Source organism: Pinus tabuliformis, chromosome 9, assembly GCF_031772625.1.
Source record: "Pinus tabuliformis cultivar Carrire ecotype Pingquan chromosome 9, CPIR1, whole genome shotgun sequence".
NCBI lineage: Eukaryota > Viridiplantae > Streptophyta > Pinopsida > Pinales > Pinaceae > Pinus > Pinus tabuliformis.
This window is the reverse complement of record NC_142307.1, coordinates 1,980,604,139-1,980,626,189: the sequence shown is the minus strand read 5'-3', so window position 1 is coordinate 1,980,626,189 and position 22,051 is coordinate 1,980,604,139. Positions and strand designations below refer to the sequence as shown.

The following is a 22,051-nucleotide window of genomic DNA, read 5'->3' as shown; positions in this document are numbered from 1 at the left end:
TTATAGAACTCTCCCCCTTGGGGAACACTGTCCTCGGTGTTAAACCACACCAAGACCTCAGCAAAATTGTTGAAAATAGAAGATACTGCCCATGGAGCTTTATAACTTAGATCCTTGCAGTATTTACAATGAAAAACCTGCTCAAAAGAAAAACATCATGACAACATGACCAGATAAAAACCATACCACTTACTGGAGCTTTATAACATAACTCATTACGATATTTACAATAACCACATATACACATATGCACATTTTCTAAACCAACAAATAAAAGGAGATGATGCCTGCATCCACAACAAGGGAATCCAGAGGCTCACACCTTCACGCCCAAAAAAATATGAAGATTCACCTCTTTCCCAGGAAGTCCAGAATCCACTGTCATAGTAAAAGCTACATCCAATGTCTAGTGCTACAATCCTACGCCACTTGTCCTCTCAGTGAACAGTTACAGGCTCATTGTTCCAGGGTGCACTCTCAATGTGCATCTGATTCCATCTGGCAATGCTCATGACCAAAAAAAAAAATATCTCCGACCTTCCTTCTCTGCAACGCAGTGCCTTGGGAAATACGTTCACCCCCTTCCGTGTAGTCACTCACCTTCCAAGTTCCCTGACATCCCCTATCCAAGGAGATCCATCCCTTAGCAAGGATTCCTCGCATCAGAAAGTCAAACAACCAAGGCATATACCTGCCTCAAACCATCATATTGGTCATAACATGTTCATGGAAATCAATGGACATTATTGGGTATCAATGTCCCACAATGGCCCTGCTCTTGAAGTGCTTTACCATCATACTGGTGCATGTTCCAATTCCTTTTGTCGTTGCTGCTAATGCTTATAGTTGATTTCAACCACCCAACCGGGCATGTTCATGCATCCCTGTTCCAAGCACATAATTGCCATGAAAAATAAATTGAAATAACATCACATCATACCTCATTGGTAGCTCGTCAATAAGGTTCACTTGCAATCCTATTTACTTCCTGTCACAACAAATCAAACTAGCATCTTTGATCAAATCAACATGTTATAAAAATATCACATCAGGTTATCTCAAAACACAACCATCATAGATCAAAATTATGAATCACATGCAATCATCATAAACTAGAATCATAACTCACATGTAATCATCGTAGACCAGAATCATAAATCACATGCATAATAAAACTGAAATAAAATACTGATACTTATCCTTTAATCAATCCTGAACTTCTACCTTTTTTCTTATTCCGTACACACTTCATATCAGTTTCCACACCTGACAAACACCCAATGCTTTCTTCTCAACCATGTGCACATACAAATAGTGTGCATCACACACATAAAACCACACACGACATACAACACCATGCAATACATGCACCTACACTTGACCTACAACTCATACATCTACACCTAGTGTACAACACAACATAATACATATGCCTACATCCAGTGACAGAACCACACAAACATACACCTACACCTGATATACAACACAATACATATGTCTATATACCCGATGTACAACACCACACAATACATGTACCTACACATGACATACAACACAACACAATACATGTACTACACATAGTACAACACAATGAGTACACATGTCACGATACCACAAATACACCATGTACATACTTAATACTGCATGTACACAACACAACATGTACGAAATGAGCATGATACCACATGTGGAACATGTACAAAGTACCACCTATACACAACACCACCTGCACAACATGTACACAACATCACATGTACATGACACTACCTGCACAACGTGTACACAATGCCACATGTACCTCATACCACGTGTAAAATGTGTACACAACGCCAGATGTACACAACACCACATACACGACATGCACACAACACCATCTGCACACAACACCATATGTACAACCTGTACACAACACCACATGTATAATCATGCACACAACACCATATGTACATAGTACCAAATGTATAGCATGCACACAACACCATATGTACATAGCACTGCATATACAACATATACATAGCACCCTATGTACACAACACTACATATCCAACATGCGCACAACACCATATGCACACAACACTGCATATCCATCATGCACACAGTACAATATGCACACAACACCGCATATCCAACATGTACATAGCACCATCTATACCGATCGTTGTATATGTAACATTCACACAACACTATATGTACTACCATGTACATAACATTGCATAAACATGCACACACACTATATATACACAACACCGCATGCGCACAACATCACAGATGCAACTTGTACACCATATACAACATATGCACCATAGTAGTACCACACTTCCAAAACCACACTATCTCTACCAAGCAACCTTGCGTTAAGGCCTCCAAACCCTCGATGGGGGCTATATTTTCTTCGTTAACCCTTTACACACGGTTTGACATGTGTTTCATGAGAATGACGCTAAATACACATGGAAGCCATTTTATTTACATTTTTCATCTGTTGCGCTTTTGCCAGGCACCAAGGATCGCCGATTACCGATAGGCGATAAGCATCCTATACTAAGCCTTGGCCTTTGGTTTCCTTAGGACACCATGACCACCTACTTTCCTGCATATCTACGAAATTAAACTACAACACATGAATCAACCATTGCAGACCTCCAAGCGTGGACAGGACCAGCAACCTCCTTGACGGCTCTGGCAACAGCATTCAGTGATAGGTTCGCGGCAGGCTACGCCCTCCAGCACGGCTTCAGCTCTCCACGACGGCGGCAGGCAAAGCCCTCCTCTCTGCTCCAGCACACAGAGGTTTCAACATCTCTTCCTCTCTACTCCAGCATGCAGAGGTCTCAACGACTCTTCCTGTCTTCTCCAGCACGCAGAGGTCAAGGCTCTCCTCGACACATGCACGTAAACTTGACAGAGCTTCCACGCACCACCTAGCAAACCGTGGTTCACCTCTGGTTTTTAACACGCAGCAATGTAAATGCAGAGCGGCGGTTTGTCTTCACGTAGAGGGCAGAGATTTGGTGGTAGGCTCTCTGAGCTCTGGTCTACGCACACACAGAGATACTCTGGCCCAACCCTTGAACATGCAGAGGCAAAAAATGACCACGCAGGCTCTTATGCATCCTTTTCTTTCACACGCATTTCACTCAACTCGACTGGCACATATTTGTCTCAAAAAAAAAACTCAACTCAACTGGATCTGATACCATTTGTAGTTACATGAGTTACTGATCAAGAAAGAAAGAAGGCATTTACAGTTATAAATTAATCAAGAAAGGAAGGTAACTGACAGGAAACTGAATACAACCACACAAGTAATAACTCAGGATTTATGTGGTAAAACCCTGACAGAGTGTGAAGGAAACATCCACAGGCCAAAGGATTGGAATCTCTATTCAATCAATAAATGATTCTCCATACAATAGTTCGGGAATTCATCAGTGTTATATGTCTCTTCAGTTACATAACTGATTTTTCGGTATAAAACTAATTTGTTAATAACTAAATACATTTTACCCAAATTTACATAATTAGTTGTCAATTTCCAACATGTCATGGCATACATGGTGGATATAGCCTGTTTGAAAAAAATGAGATTAAGCATTAAAAGGAGTATAATCATAAAAGCTTTTGGGTTTCTTGTGACTCAGACTCCTTCCCTCTAGTCAATCATTTTTGCGCGTACCTTTCTTGAAAAAACTTGTTCCATGCCTCCATCGTTCCTTTTGGAAGACAGTTGTAACCAAGATACAGTAAATCAAATGCCTCTCACCGGGCTCACTTGAATTGAAAACCAGGGACCCATGCCTCAATGCTTCAAAATATGTAACTAACGCTCCTATCGCCCACATGTTTTCACATCTTAGGTTGCCTCATCAGAAATACAATTTCTGGACATGATAGAGTTTATTATATAGTATCAGCAACAAAGGTAATTGGGAACGACTTTCAATTGTACGAGAATGATGAGATATAGCAAGAGTCAAGGGTTACAGTGTTGAAATTGTAATTTCAACTGCCATGCAGCGCATTTATTTCAGAAAACCACCAGACTCCATCGCACCGCTTTTCACCAAGCAGTGGTTTTCCTCCGAAGGGCAGTGATAATATCCATCGCTTGACACGTGGCTGGTAGTTTTGCATAAGAGCTTTTCATCGGAGCGTAATGTTCGTTTGGCTTGACCGAGCGATATCCGTTCGATCGAAATGAAGGTGTGCCATTGTCGATTGAAACCAAGCTGCGTACAGGCGTGCAGCACCATGGAGTTGACGTGAAGTTTTGGGTTTGACCGACGTTTGTTCCAGTGAAGTAATTAATGGTATTTACTCCGGTTCGTAGAATATAGGTAAAAGACTTTTAATTTTAATGTTATTTATTATTGTTCATGGGAGTATGGCATATGTATTATCATGTTTCTGTTTTGTATTTTTTTATGGAAATGTGTGGGACGCAGCAGCGTAAAGAAATTTTTGTGTTCGTTAGTTGAACCAGCATTGTAAGCACGCAGCAGCGTGTGAGTAGGGAGAAAGAGTCAGCAGAGCGTGAATGTAATGTCTTTTCTTCGTTGAATATGAATGTGTAATGAAAACATGCGCAGCAGTGCAAGTGAATTATTTTTGTAGTTGCATATGAAATGCAATAGAATCAGCAAGTGCATGTAAGAGATTTTTACAGCAGTAAATGTAAGTTTTATTTTTACACACAGTAGTGTAAAATTTCCAGAAGAGACAGTAATTTTTTTTTGTATGGAACTAGAAGTTCTTGGTGAATCCCTCTGTTAAGAGGAAGATCCTTTTGTAACAGGCAGTATTTATTAATGAATAGAAATCTTTTATGTATGTGAAACACTGTTCTTCTTCAGCAAACAAGTTTTTGATCCTGTTGTTAAAACAGATCATTTTCTCTGTTATGTTCAAGTTATTTTGTTTTGGAATTAAACAAAAAATTCTCAACATGGTATCAGAGCTTGTCGAGGCTCTTTGAAGGTGTCAAAGAAGCTAAAGGAAGGATTTTTTTTACTGCAACAGCTTCTCCAACAGAGTGAAGACTCAGTGAAAAATCCAAGGTATTTCTCAAGTTAATTTTTGGTGTTACAGTTGAAGACAGTCAGCGATTTTAAAAACACAGTCAAGAATTTGAAGCATAGTTTAGAGTGCAAGAATGGTTGGCTTCAACATCGGCATCAACACCAACACTAGCATGGGTGTCTGTAATACCTAGCTCTCACAGTTTAATGGGAAAAACTATGACTATTGGGCAATAACCATGAAAGCTTTGCTTGCCTCACAAGACTTATGGGAATTTGTTGAGGATGGATTTGAAGAGCCAACAGATGAAAATGAGTTTAATAGGTTAACTCAGGCAGAGAAAGATCTGTTGAAGAGCTATAAGAAGAAGGACTCAAAAGCCCTCTGCTTTTTGTATCAAGCAGTGCATGAGAGTGTGTTTCCAAGGATAGCAGCAGCTAAGACATCCAAAGAAGCATGGCAAACTCTCAAGACAGCCTATCAAGGCATGGAGAAAGTGAAGACAGCAAAACTACAGTTGCTAAGGAGAGATTTTGAGAATCTTTGCATGAAGGATTCAGATAATATTGACTCATTCTTCACACATGTGATTGGTCTGGTCACACAAATAAGGTCTCATGGAGAAATTTTTGAAGAAAGGAGGATTGTGGAGAAACTATTGAGGATCTTACCCTCAAAGTTTGATGTGATTGTCACCACCATAGAAGAGACAAAGGATCTCACAAACTTTTCAATTGATGAACTACATGCATCACTGATAACACATGAGCAGAGATTGAGTAGAAATGGAAACTCATCTCTAGAACATGCCTTCAAGACCCAGATGTTCTTTGGAAGAGCAAGAGGTCAAGGCAGAGGAAACAAGAGAGGAAAAGGCAAAAGCCAAAACAGAGGTGGAAGAAACAGTCCAACAAATGCTCAAGGAAGAGGCAGCAATCCAAATCAGAACTAAGGCCAAGGCAGCAGCCAACAAAGTGGACAACATCATGCTCAAGGACAAAGGTATGAAAAATCCAATGTCCAATGTCATTATTGTAAAAAATATGGGCATTATGCAAATGAATGTAGGAAGAAGCAGCATGATATGAATAATAGATCTAGTGCAAATTTCACTAGAGAAATATCAGCCAAGATAATTTGTTGTTAGCTTGTAATATGGCTGAAACAAGAGTGATGTATATGGTTTCTAGACTCCGGTTGCAGTAACCATATGACAGGGAACATAGCCCTGTTTTCTAAGTTAGATCAGAGTGTGAAGTCACAAGTCACACTTGGGACTGATAGTAAAGTTTATGTTATGGAAAAAGGAGAAGTAAATAACCTAACAAAGAAAGGTGAAAAGAAAACCATAGCAGATGTCTATTATGTTCTTGGAATGAAGTGTAACCTCTTGAGTATTGGACAGCTTGTTCAAAAGGAGTACAATGTTTTCTTTGTGAATGATGTATGCACCATCATGGATAGAGCACCCAGCAAATGATGTATTGTTGAAGTGAAGATGACAAGGAACAGGATGTTCCCTCTTAGGATAAAAGTAGTTTTAAAAGATGGAGTAGAAATAGCAGCAATTACACAAGAGGCTTTCCAAAGCGAACCAAAGGATGAAAATTGGTTGTGGCACTTGAGATTTGGACATCTCAACTTTGGAGGTCTTAACTTGTTGAGTAGAAAAGGAATGGTAAGAGGATTACCATTGATATAGAAACCAGACAACCTTTGTGAAGGTTGTATCTTGGGGAAACAACACAGAGAAAGTTTTCCATCAGGGAAAAAGCACCCTTAGAGATTGTCCACTCAGATTTATGTGGACTGACGCAAACTCCATCACTTGCAGGCAGCCTCTACATTCTAACATTCATTGATGATTTTACTAGAAAAACTTGGGTTTATTTCCTGAAGAACAAAACTGAAGTGTTTGAAAGATTTTGCAATTTCAAAGCACTTGTGGAAAACCAAAGCGGGCTGCATATCAAATTTCTAACAACTGATAGAGGAGGTGAGTATATCTCCAAGGAATTTCTACGGTTTTGTAGAGAAAATGGAATTCATAAGTAGTTTACCACTAGGTACACTCCGCAACAAAATGGAGTTGCCGAAAGAAATAATAAGACAATCATGGATATGGCGAGGAGTATGTTAAAGGCAAAGCATTTGCCAAATGATTATTGGGCTGAAGCTGTACACTGTGCAGCGTATATTTTGAATAGGTTCCCTACAAAAGTAGTCATGAGCAGAGTGTCGGAAGAAGCATGGAGTGGGACAAAGCAAAGAGTCACCCACATGAAATTTTTTGAATGTGTGGCTTATGCACACATTCCAGATCAGCTAAGGAAGAAGTTGGACAACAAAGGGGAGAAATGTATTTTCATTGGATACAGTGAGGAATCCAAAGCTTATAGGTTGTATAACCCATCCACCAAGAAGCTTATTGTGAGCAGAGATGTTCAGTTCATTGAGGAGGAAGCTTGGGATACAAGGATAGAGAAAACAGTGAATGTTAAGAACTGTTTGTCCCATGATGAAGATGATGAGGAGATGGCTGAAATACATCCCCAAACAGCAGCACCAACACAAGGGCAGCAAGGGACACCCTTGAGGAGAAATGAAAATGCTTCTCCAAGCACACCACAAGGAGGAAATTCAAGTGCTTCTTCAAGCACTTGTACACCAAATGAAAGAGGTAAGAAGTTCAAAAATTTAAGTGGCATTTATGATGAAGGTATGAATTCTTTGTTTGCTTTATATTGTCATGTTGATGACCCTATTCATTTCGAAGAAGCAATTAAGGATAGGAAATGGATAGAAGCTATGGATGAGGAGATCAATGCCATAGAAATAAACAAGACATGGGATTTAGTTGAACTACCAAAAGGAAAGGAAGTCATTGGAGTTAAATGGGTCTACAAGACCAAGAGTAATGCTGAAGGCAAAATAGAAAGACACAAGGCAAGATTTGTTGTCAAAGGATACACGCAGCAATATGGGAGAGATTATGAGGAAACTTTTGCACCGGTTGCTAGAATGGAAACCGTGAGAGCAGTGTTGTCCATAGCAACACAAAATAAGTGGAAATTTTACCAAATGGACGTGAAGTTGACACGAAACACATTGACACAAAGTTTCATTACATCAGGGAATTGGTAAACAATGGAGAAATTGTTTTAAAACATTGCAAAACTCAGGAGCAGGTTGCTGATATTCTGACCAAGCCATTGGGCCAGAAAAGTTTTGAATTTTTGAGAAAATGTCTGGGTATGACTAATAACCCAGCAGTTGAAATTAAAGGGGAGTGTTGAAATTGTAATTTCAACTGCCGTGCGACACATTTATTTCAGAAAACCACCAAACTCCATCACACCGCTTTTCACCAAGCAGTGGTTTTCCTCTGGAGGGCAGCGATAATATCCATCGCTTGACATGTGGCTGGCAGTTTTGCATAAGAGGTTTTCATCGAAGCGTAATGTTCGTTTGGCTTGACCGAGCGATATCCGTTTGATTGAAATGAAGGATGTCCATCGTCGATTGAAACCAAGCTGCGTACAGGCGTGCAGCACCATGGAGTTGACGTGAAGTTTTGGGTTTGACCGCCGTTTGTTCCAGTGAAGTAATTAATGGTATTTACTCTGGTTCTTAGAATATAGTTAAAAGACTTTTAATTTTAATGTTTTTTATTATTTTTCACGGGAGTATGGCATATGTATTATTATGTTTCTGTTTTGTATTTTTTTATGGCAATGTGTGGGACGCAGCAGCGTAAACAAATTTTAATTTTTGTGTTCGTTAGTTGAACCAGCATTGTAAGCACGCAACAGCGTGTGAGTAGGGAGAAAGGGAATGCTCGGCAGAGTGTGAATGTAATGTCTTTTGTTCGTTGAATATGAATGTGTAATGAAAACATGCACAACAGTGCAAGTGAATTATTTTTGTAGTTGAATATGAAATGCAATAGAATCAACAAGTGAATGTAAGAGATTTTTACAACAGTAAATGTAAGTTTTATTTTTACACACAGTAGTGTAAAATTTCCAGAAGAGACAAAGTAATTTTTTTTGGTATGGAACTGGAAGTTCTTGGTGAATCCCTTTTTTAAGAGGAAGATCCTTTTGTAACAAGCAGTATTTATTAATGAATAGAAATCTTTTATGTGTGTGAAAGACTGTTCTTGTTCCGCAAACAAATTTTTGATCCTGTGGTTAAAACATAGCATTTTCTCTGTTCTGTTCAAGTTATTTTATTTTGGAATTAAACAGAAAATTCCCAATATACAGGAATCCTCTGTGGGTTTAGTGCCCAGAGGGAAAATAACGCAAGTTCTGCTACGGTATATGCATGGTCAAAACCACTACAAGAAGTTACGGTTGAAAAAAATCAAAGAAATGGAGGACGAGCAAAGGCAAGACTCGTTGCGTACATCACAACATGAAGGTTTTGAAAGCAGAATTTTCTGGCATATGAAATTCCAAAAGTTCCAGTACGACCAAGAGCTGTCCACTTCCTTGTTTTAGAATCAACTAAATTTGAGGCAATGGCAAAGTCTAGTTATGAAAGAGCAATGCAGCGTGCTGCACCTGTTTCATCATCAACATGAGATAAAATTTTCGATCACTAATGGTATCGAACTCCCGCTTCAGCAGTATCTCCTCCGGCTAATTCAGAGAAGTCCGGTAATGTGACACATGAAGGTACACTTGGTATACCCATCACTATACAAAACAGGGAGAGCTCATACAAGTTGAGACAAATTGATCAAAGGCAAGAGGTTGATCCCTCTAGAGAACCAGAAACTTGCTGCTTTATTTGGATCATCTTCTGCAAAAGTTGACAAGAGAGTTTCAATGGCTAAACCAGTTGATAATGAGTAATTTTGTGCAGTCGGGGAAGAACCAGACAGTAACCAAAGTTTCTTCCGATATGATGGATACAACCATATCTCAGCGTATATTTTTTCTTAACATTTTAATGCACCCGTTGATCAAAACAAGCAAAACTTCGGGAGTCTTGCAAGCAATGCAGGGCGAAGATACGTAATGAAGAAAAGCTGCCGAGAGGATTCGACGGAACCAGCGTATATTTTTTTTAACATTTTAATGCACTCGTTGATCAAAACAAGCAAAACCTCGGGAGTCTTGCAAGCAATGCAGGGCAAAAATACGTAATGAAGAAAAACTGCCGAGAGGATTCGACGAAACAATGTTTGGCTTGACTGGAAATTCTGGGGAAGATTGCCAATGTCGGTCTAGGAAACTTGGTTGGTGAGTGTTTTTGTTGTTTAGTGGAGTGTTAGGGTAAAATTGGTAGACTGAATGCTGCAGACCTATTATGAGGAGAACGCATGTTTTTTCTATTCCATGCTATTTGGGGACTGTGGGCAGAGAATTTAACTTGAGTTTAGCTCAGAAGAGATTCATCACTTATAGCAGAAAACTGTTTATTAGAACATTATAGCAGAAAAATGTTTATTAGAACATTAGAGAGATGCACAAGAATGAAATCAAATTTCATTGATCAGACTGTTTGGATAACCAATTCATTATATAGGCACACATAGACAGCGTCTAAGATAATCTAAGTCTAATCATCAACTCACAACACAAACTACGAAGACACAACTCCTGACAAATAGACTCAAACACTGACTACTCAACTCTATCTAGACATATCATTTCTACATTATTCCAACACTGTTGGATATCAAGTGAGGGTCGTGCAACCAGTAGCAAGATGAGCAAAAATGCAAGAAAACAAATTAAAAAAACCTCATAAAAAACAGTGGCAGAATAAAAATTAGCCTGCTCTGGCACCATGTTAAATAACACACATAAACTTATAATACTTTATTATATTACATATAAATATATATGAGTGTTGGATTATTTGTAAAACTTATTGAATACTTTATTATATTACATATAAATATATGAGTGTTGGAGTCATTTTTAAAATCTCTTGAATACTTTATTATATTACATATAAATATACGAATGTTGGATACATCTTTAAAATCTCTGGACTTTTGTGGACTCTTCAAGATGATTCACCTTCCACATCATAACTCTTAGTGAATTAAGTTTCCAATCTCTAAAATAATTAAGAATATTATTAAGAATCCAAAATAAACACTCCATAAATACGTGAACTTCAAACTTTACTTCTATATTTCCTTGGAGGGATATCTAGGAAGGCATGAGATGACGAGATACCAAGGGTTCCTAAGAGAAGTGTTTTTTTTTAATGGAGATAATATAGAAGAAATTATAAATATTATGGAAAGCTAGTAGCTAATTACTAGATAATTTAAAGTATTTAGAGTTGGTCTTCCTAGCCTTTTACGTTGTCAAAATTACAGTGAGCTCGGGAGGCTTCTCTCCAAGCTCTTTGAGCATATGAATAAAATCTTAAATCAAACTAAATAATTCTTTTCTTTAGGTCCGATAGACCAAAATTTGGTTTCAGTGAACATTAACCATCATCATCATCATAAAATGATTTCTAAATAATTATTAATATTTTATCATTATTTATTTTAAAAAATTATCTAAAACAATTTAAAAATATATAAAACACTTAATATAATATTAACATATTAGACATTTATATAAAGCCTCGATAAAACTATTTAAATTTTTTTTTTAAATAATATTATTTATATATAATATTATTTATATATAATATAATTAAATATTTTATTAATTTTACAAATATAAATTAAATTCTTTTCGTACAATATCCCATTTTCTAACTATAAGAATCATCGGATATGTTATAATTAAAAATTTTAATACAATATTTACAATATAATGTAATTTAAACCTCTTATAATTTAAATATTGGATAAGATGATCTAGCATTATCATTATTTAAATGTTGGATGATAAATTTGCAACTTTTCATAATTTAAATGTTGCATCACAATCCTTTTATCGTACCTACAAGTATACATATAAACTATGATTCCAATGTTCTGAGCAGCATTGGACAAAGGTGTATCACTGTTCACCCAACAATTTTGGCCATCAACCATCGCGTACATGAATTTGGCAATCCATTGTTAAGGTGAAGGGCGAATCAAACCACTTTGGCTTGGTACTGGGAATACATTATATATAGATATACATTATATTAATCAAACCACTTTGGCTTGGTAATGGGAATACATTATATATAGATATACATTATATTAATCAAATTGTTTAGACAATCAATTCATTATATAGATATACATAGACAGCTTTTAAGATAATCTAATTTGGAGCACCAACTAATAACACAAACTATAAAAACACAACTCATCATAATAAATAGACTCAAACACTGACTTAAACTCTACGTACATTATTCCAAAACTATGAAATATCAGGTAAAAGCCATGCAACAAAGAACAAGATAAATAAAAATACAAAAAAAATTGAAAAAAACCACCTAAAAAACAGTGACATAGTAAAAATTAGCCTACTCTAATACCATGTTAAATAACACATATAAACTTAGAATACTTTATTATATTACATATAAATATATAAGTGTTGGATTATTTTCAAAGTTTCTTGAATACTTTATTATATTACATATAAATATATGACCGTTGGATTCATGTATAAAATCTCTTCACTCTGATTCACCTTCTGCAGCATAACTCTTAGCGAATTAAGTTTCCAATCTCTAAAATAATTAAAAATATTATTAAGAATCCAAAATAAACACTCCATAAATGCGTGAACTTCAAACTTTACGGGATACCAAGGGTTCCCAAGGAGAAGTGTTTGTTTTTTAAATGGAGATAATTTAGAAGAAATTATAAATACTATGGAAAGCTGTAGCAAATTACTAGATAATTTAAAGTATTCAGAGTATTCCTTACAAATGGTCTGTAGTGTTATTATATAAAACGATTTTTAAATAATTATTAATATTTTATTTTATTTATTTTAAAAATTTATCTCAAACCACAATTTAAAAATATATAAATAAAATAAAATCAATAATTTATTTTTAATTATATTTTATTTATTTTAAAATTTTATCTAAAAACACAATTTAAAAATATATAAATAAAATAAAATTAATAATTTATTTTTAATTATATTTTATTTATTTTAAAAATTTATCTAAAAACACAATTTAAAAATATATAAATAAAATAAAATTAATAATTTATTTTTAATTAATTTACCTGTATTAAATTAACTTCAAAATATCGAATCAATCCAATGAAATAAACAAAAATAAAAGCAGTTGTCTATAACGTGATTTTTTGAAAGCTTTTCTGGCGGGTTTTTCTGGTCGAAATCCGGCAGGAATTTATTGGAATCGCAAGTTTGATAGCTAGTTTCTGCACAATGAAAGCGTCCCAAGGGTTTTTCAGGGTGTTGAATCCAAATATGCAGTTAAAAAACCATTTTAACTGCAACAAATCAAGATTTAACCTCAATTTCTTCCGCCGGATTCCGTCACCGGAATCTCCAAAAAGTCGCATTATAGACAACTCCAAAATAAAATGGTATATATGCTAATAATTTTGCGAACTAGAAATTTAAATTCGTTTACATGTGATGGTATAAAATAATTAATAACATTTTTGAATAAATAATACTCCTAATTCAATTACATAGGCTTTTCTATTCTGACTATCTAGAACTTTGATGTTTACACAAAATAATTAAAACATAATTAACAAAATTATGATGATGATCTAAATATAAAGGTATGTGTTTGTAAATGAAAGCTGAGAGAAAAGTTAATAATGAGCATGTTAGGGAAAAAAATTGATAGTAAAATTATAATTAGGAATATAATTTTTTAATTAGTAAAATGATTTTTTACAAAATAATTAATAATGTTTATATTAAAAATAAAATGGATACACTTAAATATAAGAATAAAGAGATTAAAAAATATGTTGTGTGGTATTATATAAATTTCACATTTTTATATATGATTTTTTTTTTTTTTTTTCAATATAGAAAACTCAATTAGTTGAGTCCTTATTTTTAAAAAGCTTAATATTGACATATTAAACATTTATATAGAACCTCAATAAAACTATTTTAAAAGTTTTATATTAAAAAATTAAAAAATAATATTATTTATATATAATATAATTAAAATTAAAAAATAATAATATTTATATATAATATAATTAAATACTTTTATTAATTTTACAAATATAAATTAAATTCTTCTAATACAATATCTGATTTTCTAAATATAATAATCATCAGGTATATTATAATTAAAATTTTTAATACAATATTTACACCATAATGTAATTTAAACCTTTTATAATTTAAATATTGGATAAGATGATCTAGCATTATCATTATTTAAATGTTGGATGATATATTTGAAACTTTTCATAATTTAAATGTTGCATCACAATCTTTTATCTTACCTACCAATATACATATAAATATGATTCCAATGTTCTGAGAAGCATTGGACAAAGGTGTATCACTGTTCACCCAACAATTTTGGCCATCAACGATCGCGTACATGAATTTGGCAATCCATTGTTAAGGTGAAGGGCGAATGAAACCACTTTGGCTTGGTACTGGGAATACATTCCCATCTGCATGAAACAATGAAAAGCCTTGTGAAACATCAACTGGTGAAAGAAGAATCATATACGAGATAATATATTTATAGCTTACTTGAATTTTGTGACAAGCTGATGCAGAAAAACGGAAATAAACACCATAGCTAACTCATATCCGAGACAAAGCCTAGGGCCTCCTCCAAAAGGTATAAAGGGCGCTTGATCTGTATCCTTGCTCTGAAAGTTGTGTGATAACACAATAAATCCTACTGATAATAATTTTAACAAAACCAGATAGACAAGTAAAGGCTGCTCAGAATAATTTTAAGTTCACAAGCCATGGGTTCATGTCACACCTGCCACCGGCGAGGATTGAAGACAAGAGGGTTTTCGTAGTACTGGCTATCCATATTGGTGAATTGATCATATATTATGCACGTCCATCCTCTGGGAATTGTATATCCTTCACATAAGACATAAGAGCAGTATTGGTCAGAAATCATGATCATACATAAATTTTATGGAACTCAACTCAGTAAAATCAAACACTTCACTATATCCATTAAATTTACAAAATATTTTAGAATCCACTATCTATATAAGAATAGTTAAGGGTTAGTGTAAGGGTTACTTTATATAGCCATTAATTGGTGAAGTAAAGTTTTTTCGATATTATTACTAGTTATTGCTAAACAAGGTTTAGACTTTCTTGGGTTCCCCTAAACCAAACTTTACCATCCACCAAATATAGAAAAATACTCTAAAATTTCAGTGCTTTCATTGCAAGTATAAAAAAGCACTCCAGTATAAAGAGCAAAAAAATATGCTAATAATAACATAGTGCAGTTTCTTATAGAGAACGTTCCATACCTTTCACTTCCACATTTTCAATAGCTTTTCTGTACAGTAAGTTATAGAGAGGTGGGTTCCCAAATCTCAACGTTTCTTTGATCACCTGAGAAGACAAACTGGAATTCAGTTCTTGGAATTAGGTTTTGACAGAAAAAGGAGATCAGTTGTTATGGTGTTGATACAGTAACTTACACTTCTGGTAAACGTCATTGATTTATAGTCCTCCCATGATAGACTCTCAGTGTCTCCTTTGCTCCGTCTGATTGCTTCGTGTTCTTCCTGAGTCAACGGGGATTATTGTCATAATCCTCAGATAAGGTGATATCCATATATCTCTTTAAACTACTAGTGTGATTTCAGTGAATTTTTTCTTTTTAATATAAAAAATACTAACCCTGAGTTTTGAAATGATATGTGGATTTTCAGATAGACGCTTCACTACCCACGCCATTGTCCTTGGTGTAGTTTCAACGGCGGCGAACACACACAGCACAATTAAATCTACTATCTGCTCCGTTGTAAATTCAGTTTTGCCAGCAGCTTCTTTTTCTGTCGCATCTTTCAGTATGGACGATAACAGGTCGTCATATGAATGGTTGGACGACATGCTCTTTTTCCTCTCCTCGATGATGCTTTTGATCTGATTAGACAGCTTCTGCCTTATCTGCAAATTCAAAGGAAATTCTAACAGATGATAAAGGTTTCAAAGCATTTCATATACAATTGGTCACATATGGAAGTTGGTGATTGTAAGGTTTGGTTAGGGAGGGGTTGATGATAGGAATCTGTATAGGTTTATTTTAAATATAGTTTTGATATGAGCAAAGAGATTTATTTGTTTTGATTATAAGTTTTTGTTTTGTTTTGTTTTGTTTTGTTTTGTTTTGTTTTGTTTTGTTTTGTTTTTGTTTGTGTTTGTGTTTGTGTTTGTGTTTGTGTTTGTTTTTGTTTTTTTGTTTATATGAGTAAAATTTTAATTTTGATGAAGAGTAGACATTTCTAAGCATTATCAATTTTGATGAAGGACAGACATTTTTACACGTCATACTGAATTATAAAATGAGTCTCTCTCCTCAATTACTTGTGGTGTTGGGATACTTAAAAGATATTTAGATTACATTTAATAGAGGTTAAGTTTTATATAATTTTAATAACAACATCTAGTAATTAGATTATTAAATTATTCTTCTATTAAATCAATCTAAATACTATAATGGTAAGTGAGAAAAACAAATAAATAAACAATTTAGAAAATCATTACGTAAAAACTTACCAGTGATTTCTTGCATAAAATAGATATATAATTGGTAAAAATTCAGAGGTGGTTTTTGCACAAAGTTGAAAAATACCTTTCTTAAAAAAACAAATCTTTATAAGATGAGGAGATCGCTTGTCAAATATGATCACTGGTTCAAACATTGGCACTATGGCAGGTTAAACGGTATAAAAAATGGATGATCAAAAGAATTAGTTTGTTAAGTGGATTGGAAAATTATTAAGTAGATTGAAAAATTTAAAATTAAATTAATTATTTTTTATTATTAATAAGTTTGGTGAAAATGGGAGATTTAAAAGTAGTTGTTGATTTTAAGTGTTTTAGAAAACTAGGAGAATAATTTAAATAGCTTATAAAAAATGGATGATTAAAAGAATTAGTTTGTTAAATAGATTGAAAAATTATTAAGCATATTGAAAAATTTAAAATCAAATTAATTATTTTTTAAATAATAAGTTTTGTGAGAAAGACAGAGTTGAAAGTGGTGGTTGATTTATAAGTGTTTTAGAAAACCAGAAGAATAAGTTAATGGTTTAAAAGTTTTTTATTTTTTTTTTTTTGATAAAAGAATAAGTTTAATGATTTAAGAGTAAGTTTTTTATTAAGAGGTTATAAGTTTCCAAAGTCTCACTAAGAACATCCAAGCCAACACTTACCAAATAATATCACTGGATAATATCACAGTAAATATTGGTGGCCTTTCATCATCACATATCGCCATTATTTTACAGCAGTTAGCTTTGTAAATTTTTTAATTGTAATAACACGTCTCTAAAGCATTAGCGGCATTTTTTAAATCTTAATGTCACGACTTTTGAGGATTGTTGTCTGCCATGAGCGCGCTGAGATTTAGAAATTGGATGAGCTTCACGGAGGCACCGAGTCATTTCAACTCGATCTAACAGTAACGTGGAGTCATTTTCAACATAACTCAATCTAACAGCAACATTGTAAATATTGAGGATCATAGAGTAATATTTAATGGATAGATGTAAAGACACTAAATTCCGAGATTGTTTTTTTTCTTTTTATTCAACATTGGTGGAAAATATGTTTTTGGTTTGATTCTTGTAATTTTGGTGAAAGGCAAATATTCATTGCTTTCATTTTTGCAATTGAAGTGAAAGGTAAATATTCATTCATTTTTAAGAATTATGAAGGTTTATATTGAATTCGCTTAAATTTATTGTATTTAACGGTATTTTACTATGTTATATTTAAAATTAATATAATAATATTTATATATATATTTTTTTTTTTCTGAGTAAAGACTATTCTATTATGTATAAATAAAAGAGGAAAAAATATTTACAGAGAGGTTTGAACCTCTAAGGGGGCCCTCTGTTAAAAAAACTGCTGCATTCAGCTCTTAACCGTCTCTTTACATAGTTGAAAACTAAGAGCCCAAAACTCAGAAGAGCTAGATAGGATCTATACTTTGTTTCCCCCACCCTGTTAGATAGGATCTATACTTTGTTTCTCCCCACCCTATTACAAGATACATTTGTATGCGGCTATTATCAAAAACTGAAAAGCCAGACTTATAAACTAGGAGACGATAAAGGATTATACTGAAAAATACCATAGAGCATACCCACTGAGAAATACATTCAAACAAAAAACCACAGTCCTGAGATGTCTTGCTGAGACGGAGAGAGTTATGCCTGAGGTGGTAAGTCTGCATCTTCATCGTTGGCCTTGCAAGGAGAGCTGATCCATTCAATCATCACATTGTCTTCTACATCCATATTATTGCAGCCTGGAGGCATCACCGGATACAGAACAGTGCCTGAGAAATGCGCCGGTGCACAAGGAATGATCTCCTCATGAGAAGAGGACCGGATACAGAACAGTGCCTGAGAAATGCGCCGGTGCACAAGGAATGATCTCCTCATGAGAAGAGGTTTGCTGATGTCGCGAGTCCTCTTGATGACCTTCAGCCTGCTGCGCCTCTGGAATATTGAGGATATCCCCTGCCATGCTTCCTTGAGAGTCCTTAGAATTCTGAGAGAGAGACCTGTCCATGGATTGTTCATCATAATAATATTTATATTAATAAATAAATAAAAACTGATATAAAAAAAAAAGTTAATATGGGTCATAAATAAAATATTTGAATTAGAGATAAAATAAATTAAAAAATAACTTAATTTACTTTTTAATATGGGAGATTCTTCACTATTTAATATGAAATTGACAAATGACTTGTGAAAATAATATAATTGATATTACATAAAGTTTTCTTTGTTGGTTTGTTTGTTTTTTTTTTATAAGCTTGGTAGATCTTTTTTCTATTAATATTTCCTAAACATAAGTATATCTTTAACAAAATTTGCAGGTGGCCTCCACCTGCTTGCAAGAAACAAAATCTGTTGGTCACCTATCTGCATCGAATGCTGTCCAAAATTTAAAGTGAGTTTTCATGACCATCCAGGCTATAAAATTCAAATTAAAACAGTAAATGCTAGCCGACATATAAACAAAATTCTATTTGAGGACCTGCTTCATTCATTTGATGAATCCACCGGGGCTGGGGCTTTCGCACTGTATCCCGGGATTTCGCTTCTCTTCATGTCCTGTATGCTCTGTTCATTACTGTTCACCGTGAGGTTATTTCGGTACAATTGCATCTCGACAACTACAATCTCCATGTGCAGATCTTTCATACTAGGCTCGGTTGGTTTGTCCTCCTTCGGTTCCTCTCGCTCCTTATATGTTGTCATTGCTTGGTCCAAGATATTCTTCATGACCCAGTACTGTTGAATTGTTTGTCAGAACAATGTTTGACGTCCTCTGGCATTCCTGGGGTCTTTAACCATGGTTTCCCATTCTTATGCCTTGATCTCCTGAGTTGCTATACTATCGTTTAGCTCCCTCTCCCACTCGGATATTTGTGTTTTCACCTCTCACAGTGTGCCAACCACGTAAGCATTTATCAGGTTCTGCATATTCTCCTTCTCGGACTTCCTTCCTCTTTTACTTGGTCCTCTGTTGGAGGTTGCTTCCAACCCTTTCGTTTTTTTTCCTGCCTTGCCCATTACTCTATTTCCTCTCTTTCCCGCTTCTTTTCTCTGGGTTCAAATTTCCAATGAGACATTGGCTCATTGTATCTTAAAAAAAAGGGCAGGCATATGCCTTCACTATTATGTCTCATCCTTAAGAGGTTGACTCATGAGTTTCTTCTTAAGTGTGGCTTGTGTCTATTGCACCTAGTCTAGGGCTTATAGTTGTAGGAAACCTAATTTGAGCTAGGGTCTTGCCCATTAATAAGAAGCAACAACTAAATTAAACTTGGGTTTTTTTTATTAATATGAAGTAAGGACTAAACTAAACTCGAGTCTTCTTAAAAAATGTATCTGGTGCACATGTAATTGATAATGGCAATGACAATTTCTCTTCACATTCTTTTGTTGGATTCACACTTATATTGCGAAGGGGGGAGAGGGAAGGGAAGGGTGTGGTTGAATCAACATAACAAAAATTTCTTACTTGTTCAATGTAACAACCCTCCTCCCACATCTACCCAAGTAACCGACCAACCGGGGTAAAAATGCGATGAGAGACTACTATGATATGATTCAACCTCCTTGGTGACCTTAAGGAAATGGAATCGACAGAAACACATCAACCATACCTTCCACATCAGCAACAACACTCCCAAGAGGCATTCCAACCACCCAGACATCCTGCCCCTAGGTCCCACTGAGTTTTTAGACCTCTGGACGATTTCATGCTATGGGCATGCCAGCATCCACGGACCTATGGAAGCTCTCACAGGCCTGCAGGTACATGTCCAGGGACTTTCCCCAAAAAGCCTGTGCTAGTGTCCACGAAATTTAAGACACTTTTCTAGCCCAAAATTTCGACCACTGCCCAGAAGTTGCTGTAACTCTCAAAATCCATCAAGGACATGATGTCAAGACTAGTATACCAAAAATATACCTTAGGACTAGGCCTAACCATCCCCAACCGGGACTGACATTTTGTCAAACACTTGGCATCAATGCAATCTACAGGTCTAGGATACAAGACATAGCATGAATGAATGAAAACTCTTATGAAAAATGACAAGGAGCATCACCACTTTCTCGCTTGAACTGTTATAACATCAATTAGGTCTTGCAACCATCATTTTAATAATTACAAGTAAATACATGAAACAAACATGACATGAACCAGTCAATTAACCATGCTTATAACCAACATAAAACCATGTAAATAACATAGATATAACAACCATTAAATCCACATATAAACAAGTGCAAAAGCAAGAGAACTTAACTTTCATTAATCATAGGAAAATCCGACCAGGTTCAGGACTTCCACGTACCACTCCACCGTATACATGGCTGGACCAATTCTTTCTTTCAACTACTCACCCTCGAGCCATATTCCAAGCATGAATATGAAATCTCATTGATATACTAATCCAAAAACAACCAAGGGAATCCAGAGGTTAAACCACCTCCACCTTCACCAAACAGTGATCACACAAAAATTGGTGCTCCGATCACAAAACTGAACCAAACTTGGAATGTCATCTGGAATCCATCACTATCCTTGAGGAAATTTTTGTCTCGTCTCTCAGGATTTACTGCAATCCAATCCTGGATCACTATGACCTAAACCGAGACTAGTCTCTCAGGCTTTACCGCAATCCAAACCCAGATCACTAGGCCCTAAACTAAGACTCCTCCCTCGGGTTTTACCATGTATCCCACCAAAATCGGTCAAGGGATTCCAGGGCCTTTGGGAATGAACCTTGAGACCACCTCTACCTCGAATTCTGAAATCTATCTGGAAAATCCAAAGATTAAAACCGAGATAAACATCCCAACACACCATGGCATCAAGAAAAGGCAAGGCTAGGTTGAAAACACTGTCATACATGGAAAAACCATGCCACTGATAGCAAGAGAGCCATACACCAATATGCAAAGCCATGCAGGTCAAAACCAATTAGGAAATGACACATGCAATATGTTACCGGCAAGTATTCCTGCTGAAGCTGCTTGATCCTACTCTTCCTTGCTTGATCCTTACTTTCCTTCCTTTCCTTTCCTTGTCCTTCCCTACCTTGCTCCAAAACCTGAGAAAAAGCTTGAGCCAAGAGCTTGCCAACTAATCCTCAGAAGCCTTTTTATCAATGAGGCCTCTATTTTCTTCATTTTCCATTATTTTCCTTCAATTTCCTCATCACATGCAACCTGTGACATTTCACCTCACTTTTCTCCTAATTTCCTTTATTTTCATAAATAAATGTGCCAAAAATGACTTTTTCCTTTTAATGCCTTTGCCTTTGCCTTTTCCAATCTCCTTAGCCATAATAAACTGAAATGGACACCCACACCAAGATGTCCTACCCAATATTT

The 22,051-nt window shown here is 35.2% G+C and overlaps 1 protein-coding gene across 1 annotated transcript in view; it reads right to left on the bottom strand.

Moving 5' to 3' along the window:
- Window positions 1-14,365: 14,365 nt before the first annotated feature.
- The window catches only part of LOC149156948 (cytochrome P450 85A1-like), a 47,673-nt gene continuing 39,987 nt past the window's right edge, over window positions 14,366-22,051 (bottom strand). Inside the window, exons 2-7 of the mRNA XM_089445435.1 lie at window positions 15,798-16,067; window positions 15,596-15,682; window positions 15,422-15,506; window positions 14,908-15,014; window positions 14,667-14,788; window positions 14,366-14,584 (exon numbers count right to left, since the gene is read on the bottom strand). Of these exons, the coding sequence (XP_089301561.1) occupies window positions 14,494-14,584; window positions 14,667-14,788; window positions 14,908-15,014; window positions 15,422-15,506; window positions 15,596-15,682; window positions 15,798-16,067 (762 nt within the window). The 3' untranslated portion in view covers window positions 14,366-14,493. The remainder of the gene's footprint in view (window positions 14,585-14,666; window positions 14,789-14,907; window positions 15,015-15,421; window positions 15,507-15,595; window positions 15,683-15,797; window positions 16,068-22,051) is intronic.